The sequence below is a fragment of the Haplochromis burtoni genome, unplaced genomic scaffold (assembly GCF_018398535.1).
Source record: "Haplochromis burtoni strain Fernald_Lab_line unplaced genomic scaffold, NCSU_Asbu1 Contig_209, whole genome shotgun sequence".
NCBI lineage: Eukaryota > Metazoa > Chordata > Actinopteri > Cichliformes > Cichlidae > Haplochromis > Haplochromis burtoni.
In genome coordinates, this window is record NW_024582570.1 from 328870 (window position 1) to 347344 (window position 18475).

Genomic DNA, 18475 nt, shown 5'->3' on the forward strand with positions numbered 1-18475 from the left:
TTGTGACAATTCTGTCTTTATTACAGCTTGGTTAAATGGCATTGATAGAAACCTTAACTCAGTCATTCTAACAGAGTGCCAAAGGAAAATGGCAAAACAAATAAACAAAATTAGAAACACAATACCCACTATACATTTAAATATGTACAACTTTGATAAATAAACCAATACTGTCTAGAATTATGATTGTTTTGCATTTTTGCTTAATCCTCTAGGAGTAGTGCGCTGGGAAGAGCAGAGAGGAGAGGAGGAGACCAGGAAACAGGACGGCTGGGGGTGGGATTAGGGACAGCAGGCACAGATGAGATGAGAGACAACTGTGGAGCAGTCGAGACGATGGCTTGGTGTACAAATCAGATCCTATTTGTTTAACTGTACCCTCAAAACTATTTTTTGCTTTTTTGGTGCCTCGCTAATCAGCCATTCTGCCCTCTCTCTCTACATATATATATATATATATTTTGGTTCACCACAGTACATTCTTCAGTATTGTTTCACCTGGCACACTGGATCCTGAGACAGGGACTAAGACAAGGATCGGACTGTTTCTATAATACAAACTTTTATTTCTGCTCCTTTAAAGCAATATTCATAAACTACAGTGTGTCTTAAACATAACGATGAATGAGGCTGTGCTGAAAATGTTGTTTAATTATAACAGTAAAAGCAAACCTCTAAAGAAGCGTGACAGATGGGATGAGTGGAACAAAGGAAGAAAAATATATATCTAAATTACTTTTGCTAACCAGCAGCATTTCTCATCACATTTCATCTAGGGCACCTGGCACTGTGCAGCAGTAAAGTAAGTTTTCTGACATTTCAGTGACTTTTGCATGATACGGGAATATAATGATTTGGTTTTAGAGTTGAAATGAGACAACGAGGGGGGAAAAAAAATGGGCCGACTTTTTGCTTCTTCCCCCCCCAAATCCTCAGACCTCAAAAGCCCAAAGCGATAGACAGGCCCATAATCCCCGGGATGCATCCCCTCCCAGACAAGCAGACGCCTTCTCTGCAGTTTCACATACAAACACAGCTCAGCCCGGGCCTCCGTCGTGCCTTTGAATGCATCTCTTGAGTTGTTTACATGATCCAAGTCAACCCGCCCTGTAAAGTCTCTGAACATGGTAGCAATCTCCTGAGTGGCAACTTTTTTTTCTCCTTTTTTTTTTTTTTTTTAAAGTTTGTTTTCTTTTTTCTATTAAAAAAAGAAAAAAAAATCACTAACAGTTGGCAAATTATAACCCTCCCTCCCTCTCATAGCAGCCCCTTTACAGCTTCTATCTGAACATTTTATTCTACAAAAGCAAACAACAAAAGGCTCGAGAGGACTTGACAGTAAAAGCTGTAAAAATAGACACGTATTACCAAAACATATTAAAGCACGTCAGAAAAGATCTTTGCTTTTCTTCCACACAGTGAGGAATATTCTGGTTGGGGTGCCACACTCGGTCAGACCTGCTGAGTTAAAACAATGTGTGCGACGGGGGAGGACTCCATGAAAGTATGCTTGTTGTGATGTTGTGTATGTATGCAGTGTATATGAGAACTGTGTTGTTTTAACGTGTCTTCAAAAGGGACTCTGAGTTGCACAGTAACACTCCCTTCCGGTCTCATAGACAGAGCACATACAAAAGCTGAGAGAGAAAGCAACACATTCAGACAGGAGGTTAGAGGAGGCGCTCAGCCCAGACTCTTATCTAAAAACCCAGCATGCTTTCCTGTTTTTTGTTTTCTGGCCTGCAGAGTCCAAAAGTCAGACCTGTTGTGTATCCTAGAGAAAAGCCTTGGGGAGGTCAGAGGCAGACCTTGGTCATGACCTCTGCAATGGCCCAGGAAGGGCAAACAGACCCCGCGCACCTTATTCTGTCAAATGCAACGTCCGAAAAGCCGAGTGCCCCTAATGTCTCTTCATGGATGACACCTTCTTCTTCCTGGCTGCCAGCATCTCGTAAAAGGGGTCCCTGCTGATGGCAGCTCTGTGGGTGCAGAAGCAGAGAAAAATGTCAGCAAAATTTCATAAAATGTGCAAACTGACGCACTCATAAAACACTAATGTTAGACACGGCTCAGCTGTGCAAGAAGGTCAAATTTTTCTCTTTTTTGTCTGGAAAAAAACATTCTTAGGATGAGTCTAATTAAAGTCATTTGGAAGGCAAAATTCTTCTTCTGTTTAATTCATTCATTTAGGAGCTAGTCAGCATAATCAGACTCAATATACTGTTCTGTACTTTTGAAAGAGCGAGGACAAGAAATCAAAATCTGTTTAGAAAAATATGTGCCTCTGAAAACAAAGTATTTTGGGAGAATTAAAAGAAATGTGAAAAACGGACAAAGATTTTACACAAATATGTTCAGATTTAGCAGCTTTAAAAGCAGTTTCATTGCTTTGCATGGCTTTCACAGATATCAGCAGAAAATAATCCACCCAGTAGCGGTTTTTGATATGGGCGACACGGGCGGTTGCCCGGGGCGGCATCACGGGCATCGGGAAAATTTTTTTTTTAAAAATTTGCAAAATTAAAACCAAGAGGAGGAGAAACGAAAGATACAGGTAAGCAGATGTGTCATTGGATAATGGCGGGTTATGTATCCTGAAATAATCAGAATAATACTTTTTTAATCCCTAAGGAAATAATGTGGGTTACAGTTGCTCCAAGAAGAATTGGTAAAAATAGTAACAGACTAAACTCCAAACAATACATTATGCTACAGATTTTAATTACAGCCAAACAGGCTAGGACCGCCACTGAATCCACCAATAGTGTTTTTGTACATTTCAGGGCACCTTACAACTGAAAGGTAAAAACTGATTTGTTCTCACTCTGTGGTTGGGTCACTCTTCCACTCTTTAACACCTGTGGGTGTTAAACCCTTATTTCTATTTTCTGAAGAGAGCAGTTTCTGTCACATTTAAGGACTGCAGACTCCAGAACAAATGAGTTTCAATCAGAAGTTAGTGAGGGTGTTTTCTGCCTATACAGCTTACTAGGACTACTCTTGGAAAAACCCTAAACCTTTATTTATATAAACTGAGCTGTCAAAATGTATCATTCAGGAGATCAAATGTTGACTTTAATGGGAGAAAGAGTCAAAAACTCATGTTTTGACATGTGGTGACATTCACTGCCATCACTGAAATTAAGCTACCTCAAAAGAGGTAGCTTAATTAGTAATTAAAAACATATAAATTACTTGATGCTTTTCATCCAATCTTCTTTCTCCTCAGCTGTGGGAGCTGAGATGCGGTAGAAGGTGTGGTTGCCCTCCACGACCCGTCCGTCAGCCTCAGTTTTGCATGCCTTTATCACCTGGTCCTTGCTGTCAGGTATGAAAAGCTCAAAGCAGTTCTACAGAAGTGATGATGATTTAAGTTAGAAATGACAATGCCACAAAAATAACTATTTTAAAAATAACTGTTGATTAAAAATGCTATTTTGAGTCTCTAACTGTGGGTAATCCACAGATGAACCACTAGAGGGAGCTGTACGTACAGGCTTCTTGTCCTCCACCTCCTTGATACTCAGGTTCTCCAGTGGGATGATTCCTCTTGGCTCTTTGTCCTGCACAAATATAAAATGAGAGCACTGCACGAAGGAGCAACAACAGCAAAGGAGGGTACTCTAACAGAAAAACAACTGTACTCACTGTGGTGTACTCGAAGTAGTACAGACAGTTGTCTGTGAGGATGAACCACCTCCTCTTCCAAGTTTTAACTCGTCCCCCTGTTGAGCACACAGCAAGCATCAGAAATGCTCAGCAAGAGAAAGCGATATGGAAAGAGAAACGAGCACCAAAGCACCGTATCAAGCAGCAGACAGGCAGACAGATGTATGAGCAGACAGACAGATGACGGCTCCAGAGGACTCCCTTTACCTAAGGAACCCCACAATCCACCCTAATCCACGTCCATGCCATGTGCTCCCCATCACCACACCACTTGTAGCTATAATAACTATTTTATCATTTTGCTTGTATTTGTTGATTTATGGGCCTGATTGCTATTTTCCAGTCTGATATACTGTTCATATGATAAAGAAACTCCTTATAGGTGACAAATGCATATAAAAACTACCCAGAGTTTACATCTGGGGATTGAGTTGAAAGCTGTTTGCTACTTTTCAATCATATTTTGACATGACTGAAAAAAACTGGCATCTCCTCTCTTGGCTCAACACCATTTTACTCAGAGGGCTAGAGAGCCAGAATCAATAGGGAGCATACAGATCTATATGCTCTGCATTCACTAAGCTTGATGAACCACGTATGTTACTGGGCAACAGTTAGAAAGCTGCAAAATCCATATATAAGGGCTGAACATAGAAAGTGAGGAGGGACTGTGGATTAAGTTCTCTTCTTCATTTTAAAGTGCAGCAGGGGCTCATTACTTGACTCTGCTCTTGTTGATCTCTAGCTGAACTCTTACCCCCTTTGTCACCCTGCTTCCTGTGAGGGGAAACATGATCGCAGTACCAGATGGCAGCCACACTCTGGGAGGATAGGATGCCAACGAAGAGAGAGGCAGGAAGCTCAGTGCCTGAAGTTATGCTTAGTCTCTCCACAGGCATTTCAATCTTAAATATCCTGTTTGGACTTAGTTAAGCAATTTTGCATCTATATAGAAACAGTATTTAGTTATTGGGGAGGGGTCCTTCTAACGATGACAGTCATAAGCCTACTAAGCCAAGTCTAGACTAGGTTTTCCCACCACCAATGTTAGTAAAAAGCTGCATTTTGAAACCCATTTACCAAAAGCAAGGGTTTGAAGATGTTTCTATTGACATGTAGAACACACTTGTATTATCATATAGCAGCAGACACGCTGTATATGATATCCCATCATATTACAGACATCATGACAGGCACAACACTTCAGTCTACGTTTAGTAGCTACAGAAACTGTCGACACGCCTGAACTGGCACACGGAAATGGAGATATAGGGCTCTTCGCCGCACCTTGACTCGTCAGCATGTTGCAACAGCAAAAAAAAAAAAAAAAAGACAAAAGCAGACCGACAGAGAGCACAGACGCGATGGCAGAATCACACAGCTGACGGGCTTAAAAGTTGATTGGGTTGGCTAAAAGTAGCGATTGGTCTGATGGCCGTGTCAGTTCCTGTCACTCTGAGAAAAATAAAGAGTTCACTGCCTCCTGTGCAAGAATGTCTGGGACGAGGCGGGACGTCCCAGCAGATTGTTGCAGAGAGGCGTGTGGACGGTGCAAGGCCCGAGTGGGGCTGAGTGGAGTGAGTCACCCATGCAAGATGGGACTGTGAGAGGCTGGACAAGAGGAGGTTAAGAGGTGGTTGTTTATTTGAGGATGATTTTTCTCATTCTGATCAATTAGCAATTGATGATTAACAAACCCCGAGTTGAATTTAGTTATCCCCTTTTTTGTAATTTAAAGAAAACATGCACCACTAACACCAATATATAAATTTATCATTAAAACAACGTCTGGCTCCTTTCAGCACACTCCTCTGTCCATGCCATCTTCCCACAGCTTGGTCCAGTCCGGGCCAGCACCACACCAACCTGAGCCACAATGTTAACCTTCAGATCCACATGTAGGAATTATACAAGGAGATAAGGAAAGCTGCATTGATGAAAAGGTGCAGTATTCCCTTTCCATTCAATCAGAGAGCAAACAACAGCTTCCAATGTGTACACTGGTTCATGATCAATTTTTCAAAGCTAAGTCCTTTGTTGCGCTCGCTGTATGGAAAAAAGGTATAATGCAGCTTCCAAAAAACGGGAGATCAAAGAGAGTGACCACCACAGTGCAAAGAGAGAAAAAAAAAAAGGCCAAATTGCTCAGTAGTGTGGTCACAAAGCAGTAGCTCCCCGAGTCGAGTCCACAGGGTGACAAATGCACCTGGCGACTGCCCGACAAAGATAAAAGAGCATGGACAAAACCACCAGCTCCATGAGAGACTGAACAGACAAACAAACAAACATCTGAAGTTCAAATGAGTCAATGAGGAGACAAAAAAAAACAAAAAAACTCTACACACAAAATAACTCTGTATGAATGTAATAAACGAGGAAGAGAACGAAAGCATGGCAGGCCACCGAAAGCACCTGAGAGCTGAGAGACGGACTAGCGTTGGGGAAGAGCAGGTGTACATACCTCCTGAGGAAAGACAACAGCCAAAATCATGGGAACAAACAAACAAACGAAGAGGAAAAGAAAACAAAAATAATCAAATTAAATGATAAAGAAATATACCACCACAGTCCTTTTAATCTGGTCGCAGTGAGGCTTCAATGCACTGCTTCACAGCTTTCGCCATCAGCAAACTTTCCCATCTGCTGATATCAAGCCAATCCACAAGAGGGCGATCTAGTCTATGTGGACTTAAGAAAGCTACTGTGAAGCACTACATGAAATATATCCCTCACTGGGTTCTCACCTTATTATATCAGGTAATTTTTTGACCTTCCACCCTGATTATTTTACTCAAATCTGCCATTTAGGAGTAATTGGAAAGAGATGATTTCTGACTCCCTTAGTACAGTCTGTTGTAAAGATTCACAGTGACTGAAGGTCTTCACTCTATACATTCATGCATTCTTTTGTGAATTTATACAACAGAGAGAGATATGTCAGAGGAAACAGAAGATGAAGAATTGGCATCCAGGAGTGATTTGAATGTGACCACTGAAAGGTTCGTTACCATCCTGTAAACATTTCTAATGATACAGGTTATGCCTTTGCTTATGTCAAACTATACAGTTGATTTACACATGAGGGACAAAGAGGCCATAGAAATGTCACTAACATTTTCAGATTGTCCCAATCTACACATCTCAAATATCAAATTCAGTTATAAAATGCACAGAAAATGAGAACAGCTTCCTGAAAATGTCTGAACTTCAGAGTGTGTTTTGTGTGTGTGTGTGTGTGTGTGTGTGTGTGTGTGTGTGTGTGTGTGTGTGTGTGTGTGTGTGTGTGTGTGTGTGTGTGTGTGTGTTGACTTGATTTACAAGTTTTGAAACGCAGTATTTGTGTGCATGTCAGGCGTGTCCATATGCATCATCGTAAATAATTCAAAGATCTCCACATGTGGTGGTCTGATCTCAAGACCACATTTATAATACATTAAAGCGGGGAGACGTGTCTCTAGCCATTCGTGTGTGCTCACAGTAACCTTTAACACACACCCACACGCACGCACACTCAGAGGCTATTTACCTCAGGGGAGACACTGGTTATCGGGTTATGCAAAAATATGTGCAGCTTTAATGACACAACAAAGTCATCTATGGGAGCAGTCATGAGGGTGAAAATAGCCTCTCTATGTTCTCGTGTAGCTGTGTACACACTCACCCAGTTTTAGCAGCCAGCCCTCTCTGTCCGGGTTGAAGAAAGTGTGTGTGAGGTCATTGCCGTCGTCTTCTGGTATTTTGAAAGGCTCGTTCTTGATGCTCTCATACAAATTCTAAAACAAAGAGTAAAGAATGTGTGAGATTAAGGAAAGAAGGGCGATTTCAGGAAACAAAGTTTGGGAAGGGCTACCCACCCTGAGCAGATCTTCAGGCAAGTCACCTCCATCGTTTATGCCTCTGTTCATGGAGATAAACCGTTCCACGGTCGGCTTGTCCTTTACATTTGGATTGTGGAGGCTGGTGTTTAGCATGATGATGGCGAATGACAGAATGTAGCATGTGTCTGTAAGAAAAAAACCCAAACAAAACAAAAGTGGGATCGCACTATGAGAGGGGGTGAGGTTTGAAAGGCAGTGAAAGGTTGCCGTTTACCATAAAAATGGTGTGGGTGTTTAATGTTGCGTTTAAATATGAATGTAAATTAGTCGAGCTGAAAGGACCGCACTTAGGGGACTGCAGTCAAACTGGGAGGAAAAAGGCAGATGTAGCTTCATTAGGGCGCAGAGTGGGCAGGAGAGGAGGACTGCATGTGGGCAGCCAAGTATGCATGTGCTGTCTAATGTATGAGTGTGTATACATGCATAAGCTAAAAGACATTGAGGCGAAGCACATGGCTGAAACAGCAGCACTTTATAAAAACCTGTTAAGGCAGTCCCGTGCATTATTTACATCCACCAGCATCCATACTGGATGGAGTTGTCTGTCTGCTAGTGTCATTATTTCCCAAAAGCCAGACACTTCCTGACACAGTTCACCACAACAGACTTTGTGTCTGCTAAATGATCCAGCTTTTACATTACTTCCATTGACCTGTCACTGGATTGCAGCTCAACATGAAAAGGTATGAGTTTAAAGAGATACTACTGATTAATTGGGGTTGCTGTGGCTCAGGAGTAGTGCAAATCGTCTACTTATTGAAAGATGAATGGTTGGATCCCAGGCTGCTCTAGTCCACACGTCAAAGCATCCTTGTGCATGATGCTGAACCTCAAATTGCTCCTGTTTATCATACTGTGAATGTTAAATAGAAAGCCCTTATATGCAGAAATAAGTGAAAGTATGAATGAATGAGTGCTCAAGAAGAGTAGAAAGGTACTACATAAGAGCCAGTCCATTTAATCAGGGTAACACAGAAGACATTTGAGGAAATTTACATTCACCAACTCCGTTGGCAGATAATGATCTATTCAACAGGCCAAGTTTAACATCTAAATCTGTATTAAGATATTTTATTAGGAGAAAGTATGAAGTGAAGTCATTTTGTTCTGTTTCACTGCTCTAACATTTATGGTTATTTCTGTTTTTATGACAGCACTAAAAGCTGGGCTAGAAGACACGACGGCTATACCTGTAGACTGGAAAACACCAGGGTTGCAATGGCAGTAGCGCTGAGCAAAGGTTTCCATCATGCGGTCGATCTTCTGGGCTTCTCCCGGCAGCCGAAAGCTCCATAGGAACTGTCTGTCAAGGGACACAACTCTGCAGTGAGCAACAGACTTCCTTCAAGTGTCAAAGAATTTATTTATTTATTTCCTTTTCTTTTCCTCCTCGAGACTGAAACTGGCAGCTGCATCCTTACAAACCGCAAATGAGGCTGTTCGTGAAAACTGATGTTAGTGCAGGTGATTTACATAAACCTGCAAGGAAGCAACAGTATGAGGAGTCAGCCGCGTGTGTAACAGATGTTAGGAGGATATCTTACCTTAACGCCTGAACCAGGTTGAGGTCTGTGAACTCATGAAGCTCCACAAAGGCTTGGAGTACTTTGATATTGAAATCATCTCTAAGGTAGATAAAAAAAGGGCAAATTGTCCTGTCAGTGAAAATGTCCATATTATATTCTGTTAATAAGTCTTAGAATAATAAAATGGTAGTATGTGTTTGATAAAATTTAGCATTAAATGGGGGGGGGGGGGGGGGGGGGGGGTGTTAATCTGATAAGCAAGAGGTTGTGATGATACAATGGATGCTCCCAGCAAACCCCACATAACGGACCACACACACATTTCCCAGCCCTCTTCACTTATCTAAACTAGAGCATGACATCATCCCCGACCTTTATGCCCTTCACAGAAAACAATCTGCCCTCTGGGATCACAGCAAGGCTTTAAGGAGCTCAGAGTCATATCCACTCAACACCATCTCAAGTGGACAAATGACCAATCGTGTCTTAAGACTAGCATGCTGCCACAGCCCCTCCTAACAGAACCAGATTGCTTGATAACAACCAAAAAGCATACGTCAACAGCACTCCAGTCCCCGCTATGGCCTTACAGACCACACCCTGCCTGTAACACTGCCATCCCTACAGTCCCCGAGCAGTGCATACCGTACATTAAGCCCATCAATATTTCCTGTATTATGTGTTCACTCTAACACGGATGATCTCTTCACTCGAGTGAAATCTTCAATTGCTTTCAAACACACACATTCCAAAATTGTGAGTCTATTGACCAAGTTACTTGTGAGTAAGATAATCAAGCACAGATGTTGGCTTTAGAGTAACGATCATTGTCTTGAGAGGAAGGTCTAAATGTGGAACCAATAACCTGTGTTTGGGAAAGGATGGGCGTGAGCTTGACCAAGAGGAAATACAGCAATAAGGAAACTATGTGTTCTCTATTTGATACTTTTATCAACCACGTGTATGGTTGCTGACTAATAATGGGCCAGCATGAATGGAAGACAGTTAGAGAGAGAGTGGATAAAATCTTCTTTCTGACCTCTCTCCGAGATAATCTCCGATGGCTGTTTTGTTGAGGCCCTCTCCTTTGTAGAGGAACTGAGCAATGTCGTCGCTGGTATTCTTCAGTAAGTCATTCTCAATCAGAAACTGGATCCCCTGAGAAAGAAAGTGAACCCCAGGTTATATCCTGATTACGAAAACCACAACAAACAAATCATATTTCTAATTGAGCCACGGTATCTTTTTTACCTACCTTTTTGGGGTCCATGTTAAACTTCTTACGGCCCATGGCCACCTGTTTATTCCTCTGCATATTTTTCCTTTAAAAGAGAGAGTTTGTGTTGTTATTTATACTAACATGAACATAATGCAGAATAGTTATACTATGATAACCTGGTGACACAATGACAATGATGGACATAACAGATATTACTTCATTATCAGTTATTTGGCAATTATTTACTGATCAATCAACAGTCTTGTATGCAAAAACAACAATCAACTGATCTGAGGAGAATCAGGCAGGGCTTAAATGAGTAAATCATGACTACAAAACAAATTAGATTTAAATTGCATTGTAATATGTTAATAAGGACCCAGAGCTGCACATATCAAATGTTAAGGAAATCTCTACGTTTTTGTATTTTTGAAAGAATAAAATACATATATTGAATTTATACATCAGTTAATATCGGTATCTGTCAGGCTCTATCACCTATATTAGAAAATGGTGAAAAATGCTTGATCAATAAATAATAATCAACTAAAGCAGTATTTTTCAGATCTAGTATATATAAGAAGCAGTGACAAGAATTTGAAGCTCAGAGTTTTAGATAAACTGAAACACACTCAATTTACTGCTCAATTCACCTATCTCAGTGTCTGTCTCTTTTTAAAAAGGTCTGTCAGGAGCTTTCCCATACTCCGTCTCAACTGTGATGACAAGGTGTTGGTCAGACACAGTTGTTAAAGGTTAGCATGGATATGGGAATGTGTGGTTTCTCAGGCTTTGAGTAATTTCAGGGTCAAAGTGCAATCCTAGAGTCCGCAGTCACCATGGTTACATTTCCATCTCCATCTCTCCCCACTGATTCACTCACACTAGCATTCCTTTGGCTTTTGTCAGCAAAAGTCCAGCACTCATGTGAAGAGCAATAACACACACTAACTACTATGTACCATCTCCAATCAATGGATCACAGAAATATCTGATCATAAGCACCCCTAATGGGGTTTTAGGTACCACTGAGAGAGTGTTTCAGAGATTTCCAGCAGCTGATGGAATCCCTATCCACTAGAGTAGACCAAACCCAAGCACTCCCTCCCCTGAGACCACCTATTGTCTGCTTCTGCCCGAACACCCACTGCATTATTCAATGAGGCCTCCCATCATGAGGGTGTGCCTGATGAAACATTTAAACGGCTTTAAAAGCATAGCCAATTTGGTGAGATGGGAGGCCCAACTTAGCCATCAAACATGAATAATTGACAGCTTCATTTGCTAAGTTAATAGAAAGCAAGCAACTTAGACACAACAGAGAAAGAAAAGTGTTTGCAGGGGAGGAAAGTCACTCCAGTTCTCTTACCTCTCCTCAGTGGAACCCAGGTTCTCAATTTCACTAGTAACTTCTGCTATCTCATTCTTCAGCCGCTGCAAAGGAAAAAAATATATATATTAGCCTTGTTGGGAGTCAGGAACAGGTTAAACATATGTCCATCAACTTCCCTCGAAGAGGCGTGGAAAGGGATAACCGATGCAAATAACATGCAAAGCATTTGTATTTACAACCCCCCCCCCGTCTGTAAGTCAGGTGGCCTTTTGTTGCATAAATACTCACATCAGAGCAAACAGTTTAACAAAGAGAGAAAAGTCACTTTTTGGCCTCTTCAGATAATGCTGCACATGCAACACTGTGTATGCTCCTTAAACTATAAAGTGATAGCAGCTCCTATTTCACAGAAAGTCTGCTAGGATGTGTCTGAGCCAAACAATCCTCTCAATCTGAATTTCACTGGGCGGAAAACATTAGGGGATAACCTCAATACAAATGGAGTAAGTAAGCATGGAAAAGGATTATATTTTGTGTGGTATTTTACCGATTAATGGCCTCAGAGGCAGATTTAGTTGCCAGACCTGCTGGTGCCAGACTGGCACAGTAAAGGCAGATGATGCAGAGGATGAGATCAGCTTGATCAAAGCATGGGAGAACAGACAGTAGCATAAGAGAAGTCAAATATAGATCTCGTTTGCCTGCTAACAGTAATCATCAAGCCTCTTCCTTCACCATGCGTGACAATGCAATATTTCTTGTACACAATGCCAACTTACCAACTGTGAAACCACAAAGACAACATCTGTCCATTCAAGGCCTGCGCAATCACAACGCATTCCTCAGATGCTTATCTGCACAAACAAAGGCTGTGCTCATACAGAAAGTAGAGTGGGTGTGGTGCTGAGGCCTTCACATGCGGGGCCAGCAGAGGAGAGTGTGGGAGCCAGTGAGGAGGAGAGGGGTCAGTGTGCAGAGCACCGAGAAAGAGACGAGGACAGGATAGGGGCAGCGGCGGCAGCCATAGAGGGGGAAGGGCAGTGATGGTGGCCTAAGCTCATAAAAGAAAGGGTGACAGATCACACCTCAAACATCCACTGGGGTCAGCAGAAGCCAATTCGCCCACTGGGAATTCAGGACACCATCATAATTCATTTCAGGGCATGACAGTCTCTCACCTTTGTTGCGAGCTATTCGCTTATTATCGCTGCTTACTGAGTGAGAGGACTGACCTACAGATAGAGCTAGATTCACGAGCTATGCCCTGGTCTCAAGTTTGAAGCCAACAAACATCATCGTGGGCCATGGACAGGAATCAAATAAACCACTTTATGGAAATTCAGCAGAGCTGCTTTGAATCCTGGCTCTGCTTGTAAATCAGGAGGGATATGCTACTAGCTTCCTGCAAACGTGCAGTCATAAGAACATAATCACCTTTTATCTGTGTGTGGAGCCGTTTTTGTCAGATTGAGATTAAGATAACTTTATTTATCCCCAAGAAGGGAAGCTTACCCACTCAACCTAGTCACACAACATACAGTCTTTAAGCTGTGGTCACAAACACTGTTGCACTGTTAGCACACATCAACAAACAATCAGGATAAAAATAAATAAATAAAAAGAATAAAAAGGACAAGTCTAAAAACGAACAACGCCAGAAAATAATGAAACTAAAATAAACCCTGTTCAGGTTTGATGATCTAATAACTGAGGGAATGAAGGATCCATTTGTTCTACACTTGGGGTATAAGGTAGTGACGAGCAGAAAACAACTTCCTGAACTCAGATGACAGCACATGGTCAGGATGGTTGATGTTTTTTGCCTTCTCTGTCACCTGATTTCCCCAGAGTGAACGCAAATCTCTCTGTTTGAATACCAAGGTTTTCAAGCATGAGTTAAGAATGCTGCTGAAGGAGTTTCTATCCTTGAAAGATAAAACACTAAACTGGCAGATAAAAGAAAATGTTAAAATGTTAACACTTTCAATAAATGAACAATAAAAACGACATCCAATTTCCTTACTAACATTAAAAGAGTCTCTTTTGACGCTGCCTACATATCCTCCTCTAGGATTACCTGAATGTCCTCCAGCAGTTCTTGCTTACGCCGGCGGATATTCTCCAGCTCCTGCTGCTCCTCTGGAGTGAGGTCGTCCGGCACTAGAGACACAAGAGAAAGAAGATGAAGGGTTAGAATAACCAGTGAAATACTGTCCCAGTGTGTGAGGGCTGGTAATGATCCACTAGGGTTAAAGTAACAGCAAAGTCATGATCCAAGTGTGTACATAAGGCTGTATGCAGACAGAGGCATACCATGCAGACGTGCCTGCACAGACACAATACAAGTGCCCTGAATGTGCATCAGTCCTCCACAAGGAAAAGAAACAATACAATAATGGCAAGTTGTCAGCATGCATAGATGACCATGTGCACGTCCACTATGCAGCACAATCCCTGCCATTTTCTATAAATAAATGTCCCTGAAGCATTTCTTCAACATTCCAAAAAGTGATTACACACATAGCAAGGAATGTGGAAGATGGTACGAGGAACAATGAAAACCAGCGGTGATTTATGAGAAGACATTTTCAACTGCAGGGGCTACCGTAAGTCGTAAGACAATACAGTGAAAGTCCTTCTTTGTTAAAGTGTTAGTGATGGCTCAAATAAGCCTTTGCATTACAAACACTAAAGAGTTCAAAACACCTACACCAACAGAGTGACCTAATCAGCAGCGGTCACATGCGGATCAAACAGGAAATCAGCTATTGTGGAACTACAATTTTTTAAAAAAAAATGTCTGATCAGCCAATCAGCACTGAGCATCAGTGCATAAGAAGCACAAATGTGACAGGTATCAAAGTGCTGACAGTCCTCCTGTCACTCACACCTTAGTTATTATTAGCCTGTTTGATGGACAACGTGCCTGCTTGTCCACTTGAGCGAAAACTAGATGCGTGGACACAGAGCACTGTAAGCACAGCAGCACTCCAAACAGTGAGTTTCATTTGCTTTACATTTGAACAAGAAAGTTTACATTTTCTCTTTAAAAAAAAAAAACAGTGACAGTTTCCTAATAAAGCAATCAGGTTATTCTGTCAGCAGCCCTATTAAGACCAAGCATAACTTTAAAAATATGCTAATAATGACTTAGCTGCATCTTGTGTGTTTGTGTAATTTATATATTTAACATAGTCAATTTCTAAAAACAAGTATTGATTAACTGGTTTACTTGATAAACAAAATGTATGCTATACCATGTAAAATAACAAAAACTAATGGTATGGAGTAAGGGAAGTAGTCACAAAGTGTAGTAGTAGTAGTAAATGTCATTAATCTGCATTGTTCGTAAGGTAGATTCCCGATGGGAAACAACACATAATGACATTTCAATATAAAACAAATAAGACATTGATGTTGACGTTGCTATTCAAATTGTTTCAGTGGCTTCTCTCATAATTAAAATTTTTTCCAAGAAAAAGGTGTGTGCCCAAAAACTCTGTCTGCTCTGCTGTAAAGTGTTGCTTGATAATCAGCTGCCTTTAAATACTTGCATTAAAAAGACAGAAGATACATTATTTGGCATGCGAGGCCATTTCTCCAGTTCATGCAGTGGCTCAGCACAAGATCTGTTCTGTAACCTCCTCGTTTCATTTCCTCAGCAGAGTTTAAAGGTTAAAGGGGGTCAAAGGTTGGATGACTCTATGGATCTCAGTCAGTCTTCAGCAGTTAACAAAGTAACAGATATAAAGAGACGAAAGCTGAGGACAGAGGACTCAACATAACTGTAGAGGTAAAATTCTTGATTCAATGAGACTGGGTAACACACAGTGTACCACATGTAAAAGTGTTAGTGGAATGATGATGGTTAAAAAAAAAAAAAAAAGAGAAGCAAGCAATCGAAGGATACAACTGACATTCAGAAATTATCCTAAGCACGTCACTCATAAATGACGAGACACAAACATACAAAAAGCAAAAAAAGAAGGAAAAAAAAATCCAACTTTAAATATATAACCAGCAGAAAGAAATCTGTATAACTGAGGATGCTTATTTTAATAAGAGAAGCAAGTAAACCTAAAGACATTGGGGTAAATAACTATGGCATTTCCCAGAATTTCTGATAATATTTAACACAGGGATAATAGACAATGGAAGTTAAAAAACAGGGACTGCTTTAGAGCAGACTGAAGGAGCACCAAAACAATGCCATGCTGTCTTCCTGTTTTGCTTTCAGACAGCTGGGGGAAAATGGGAGTCCACATGAAGCTGACCTTTCACACATCAAACCTCGACACCTTAAGTAATTCTGGCATACCGGCCATATACATACCGAGCGTTCTGCTATATAAAGTCACAGTGGGGTCTGAATAAATTTTGTTTATAAGCGGGAGCTGACAGGATGATACTGAGCAAAGACACAAACCCAAATATATATGTGCATTTTTAAAAAAATCTGGTCACAATTCCTCCTCGCAGATGCACAAGAAGGCACCACCTAATACACAAACAAAGTGGTGATAGGTCTGAGAATATATGGCCCTCCTTGCATTTAATGACCTTATCTCCTGATTGCCTGGATGAGTTAGTGTCACAATGATGAAATCCAGAGCAGGGCCTTGTGTTCAACAGCCTAAAAAAATAACAACAGGGAGGATGATCTCAAAGACGAAAATTCAATTGTCTTTCTAGAAACACAATGTCAGATAGGGGGCCTGGCAGACCCTAAAAAAAAAATGAACAGGACACAGCACAGGACAGCAGGTCCCAATATGAAACAGCCACATTGCTCCAGGCCTTAGAGGAGGACTGACATTAGAGAAGAGCTGCATACAGGACTATAATTTCACTCCAAGGAGAAAACTGAAAAAATTAGCAAACTAATAATTTTAAGGAAGGAAACTGTTTATACACTTTCCTCTTTTGAGAGCACATAAAAATAGTTTGTGCAAAATCCATATGACAGATGCACGATGGCACCCAGATCCTGCAATCAAAACGTACACTGCATCCCGACATGTCATCTGAATCCGCATGATCACGGAGCAACGTGGTTGAAACCATCGATGCTTTCCTTGCTCCACCCAAAATAACCATAACCACAGCACAGCAGGGAAAGGCCCTAAACATGCTTGCTTCAGAGGTGGGCACCAAGTGGGTGTAATTTCCCAGAAACCAGCAGATGAAGAAGGAGTTCATCAACTTAAGAAAATGCTTGGAGCACTGCTTGGCTCGCATTCAGCAAACCTCTGCACTGACACAGCCGATGAAATGTGGCTGTCATCAGAAATAGGCAGGACGTTAAAAAGAGAGTCAGAGAGGGTAGAGGAAGAATGAAGGGACTATTTGTTTTTGGAACAATGAAAATAAATGGTCTTATTAAAAGATACTTTGTGATAACCACCTACTATCCATATTTTATCGTTGGCATTACAATATTATAGAAAAGGGATAAATTAGGCATTTCCTTCCACGCACACCACGCCTCCTCATCTGTCTGAATTCTTACTCTCTCACATGCAAAAAGGGCAGGGTCGAACCTGTGATGACCACAGACTCCACAGACTGTTTCACAAGTAAAACACATGACGCCCACATCTCACTGCTTTCGGAATTGCAATGCGTGAAAAATAAGTCATCTAGGGGAATTACATGCAAACGCACATGGGGGCGTGTTTGCACATTGTGCCGTCATGCAGAGAGACCAGGGAAAAGTAACATGGACTTGCACACCCACATATAAACTAATGATCAGCACTCTTGCAACTTGCTTTTTGTTTCATTTTACAGCACTAACACCATCTGACTGTCATTTCCAGCACATCATTACGAAACTGTCACTCCCAAAGTGTGTTCACCTCTATTCAGAGGTCAGTATTACAAAGTACTAAATTTATTTTATTTTAAACCAAAGATAATGCGTTCCATTTATATACCTTGCTGAAAAAGATGACAGTGTGAAGCAATTGGTTAATGGTACTGACATAAGTGCTCTTTTGCTAAATCTGGCATATTACAATCAGAGCTCTGTCCTGCAGTGGCCTGGCCCTCATTACTCCTGGGTGCAGTTCAACCCAAATGTATGACTTGAAACACTCAATGCACTCTGCAAGAATAATCATGGCACTTACTCCTGAACTGGTACATCCCACTTCTTGTCAAATACATTCTGTACTTTAGGTAAAGTGCTTAAGAAGTTGGGTTTTTTTTTAGTTTCCCCAAAGCTTCATTTGAGCCCTAAACCAGGTATAAGAATAATACCTTGTCTCGGTGCACCCTTACTTTTTTAATCTAAGAGTGCAGACTTCCTAGATGGGTGAAGCATTTTTTTTAGTGAAGGCTGGGTCAGCAGAGCGCACCAGGGAGGTGGCATCAAGAGAGATACCAATTATAGATCACTCTCCCAGGGCAGCAGAAGCCACTAATACTCATCCTGATTGCCATCCTGGCAAAAGAAGCAGACGTCTCATTTCCACCCAGATCACTGAAGAACTCTCCTTGGAAAATACGGAAATTAGAATTCCGAGTGCTCGTAAGATCTTTTAGCTCCCCCTCCCTGCTGATGTGACCCAATTTAGGGAGCTCCTCCAAGCACACAAGGACCAAGAGAAAAAAATTATTAACTAGGTAATTTCCTTACTCAGGCTGCTCCAGCAACACAGATACTAGACATACGTACGTATTGCATGTAAGGAAGAAACTAATGCTGAGCGATCTTTATAGTAAAATGACAGTTTAGTAGACAGATGTGTATTGGTGTTTTACAGCAGCAGATGAAGACGTCAGGAATATATTTACACCTACAATTTGCTGAGTGAGGGAATATGCGAAGACACACACAGATCGCTGT

At 41.3% G+C, this 18475-nt stretch overlaps 1 protein-coding gene across 5 annotated transcripts in view; it reads right to left on the reverse strand.

The window, feature by feature from the left end:
- The window catches only part of cyth1a (cytohesin 1a), a 40337-nt gene continuing 21862 nt past the window's right edge, over positions 1 to 18475 (reverse strand). For 3 of the 5 annotated variants that reach the window (XM_014338033.2, XM_014338032.2, XM_014338034.2), the window contains exons 2-13: positions 13703 to 13785; positions 11662 to 11726; positions 10329 to 10395; positions 10113 to 10231; positions 9092 to 9172; positions 8738 to 8850; positions 7524 to 7672; positions 7330 to 7442; positions 3649 to 3727; positions 3495 to 3563; positions 3196 to 3350; positions 1 to 1979 (exon numbers count right to left, since the gene is read on the reverse strand). In XM_014338033.2, the coding sequence (XP_014193519.1) occupies positions 1901 to 1979; positions 3196 to 3350; positions 3495 to 3563; positions 3649 to 3727; positions 7330 to 7442; positions 7524 to 7672; positions 8738 to 8850; positions 9092 to 9172; positions 10113 to 10231; positions 10329 to 10395; positions 11662 to 11726; positions 13703 to 13785 (1172 nt within the window). In that variant the 3' untranslated portion in view covers positions 1 to 1900. Of the gene's footprint in view, positions 1980 to 3195; positions 3351 to 3494; positions 3564 to 3648; positions 6134 to 7329; positions 7443 to 7523; positions 7673 to 8737; positions 8851 to 9091; positions 9173 to 10112; positions 10232 to 10328; positions 10396 to 11661; positions 11727 to 13702; positions 13786 to 18475 lie in introns of those variants that run through there. The other 2 variants (XM_005936165.3, XM_042226375.1) reach the window with 2 other exon arrangements.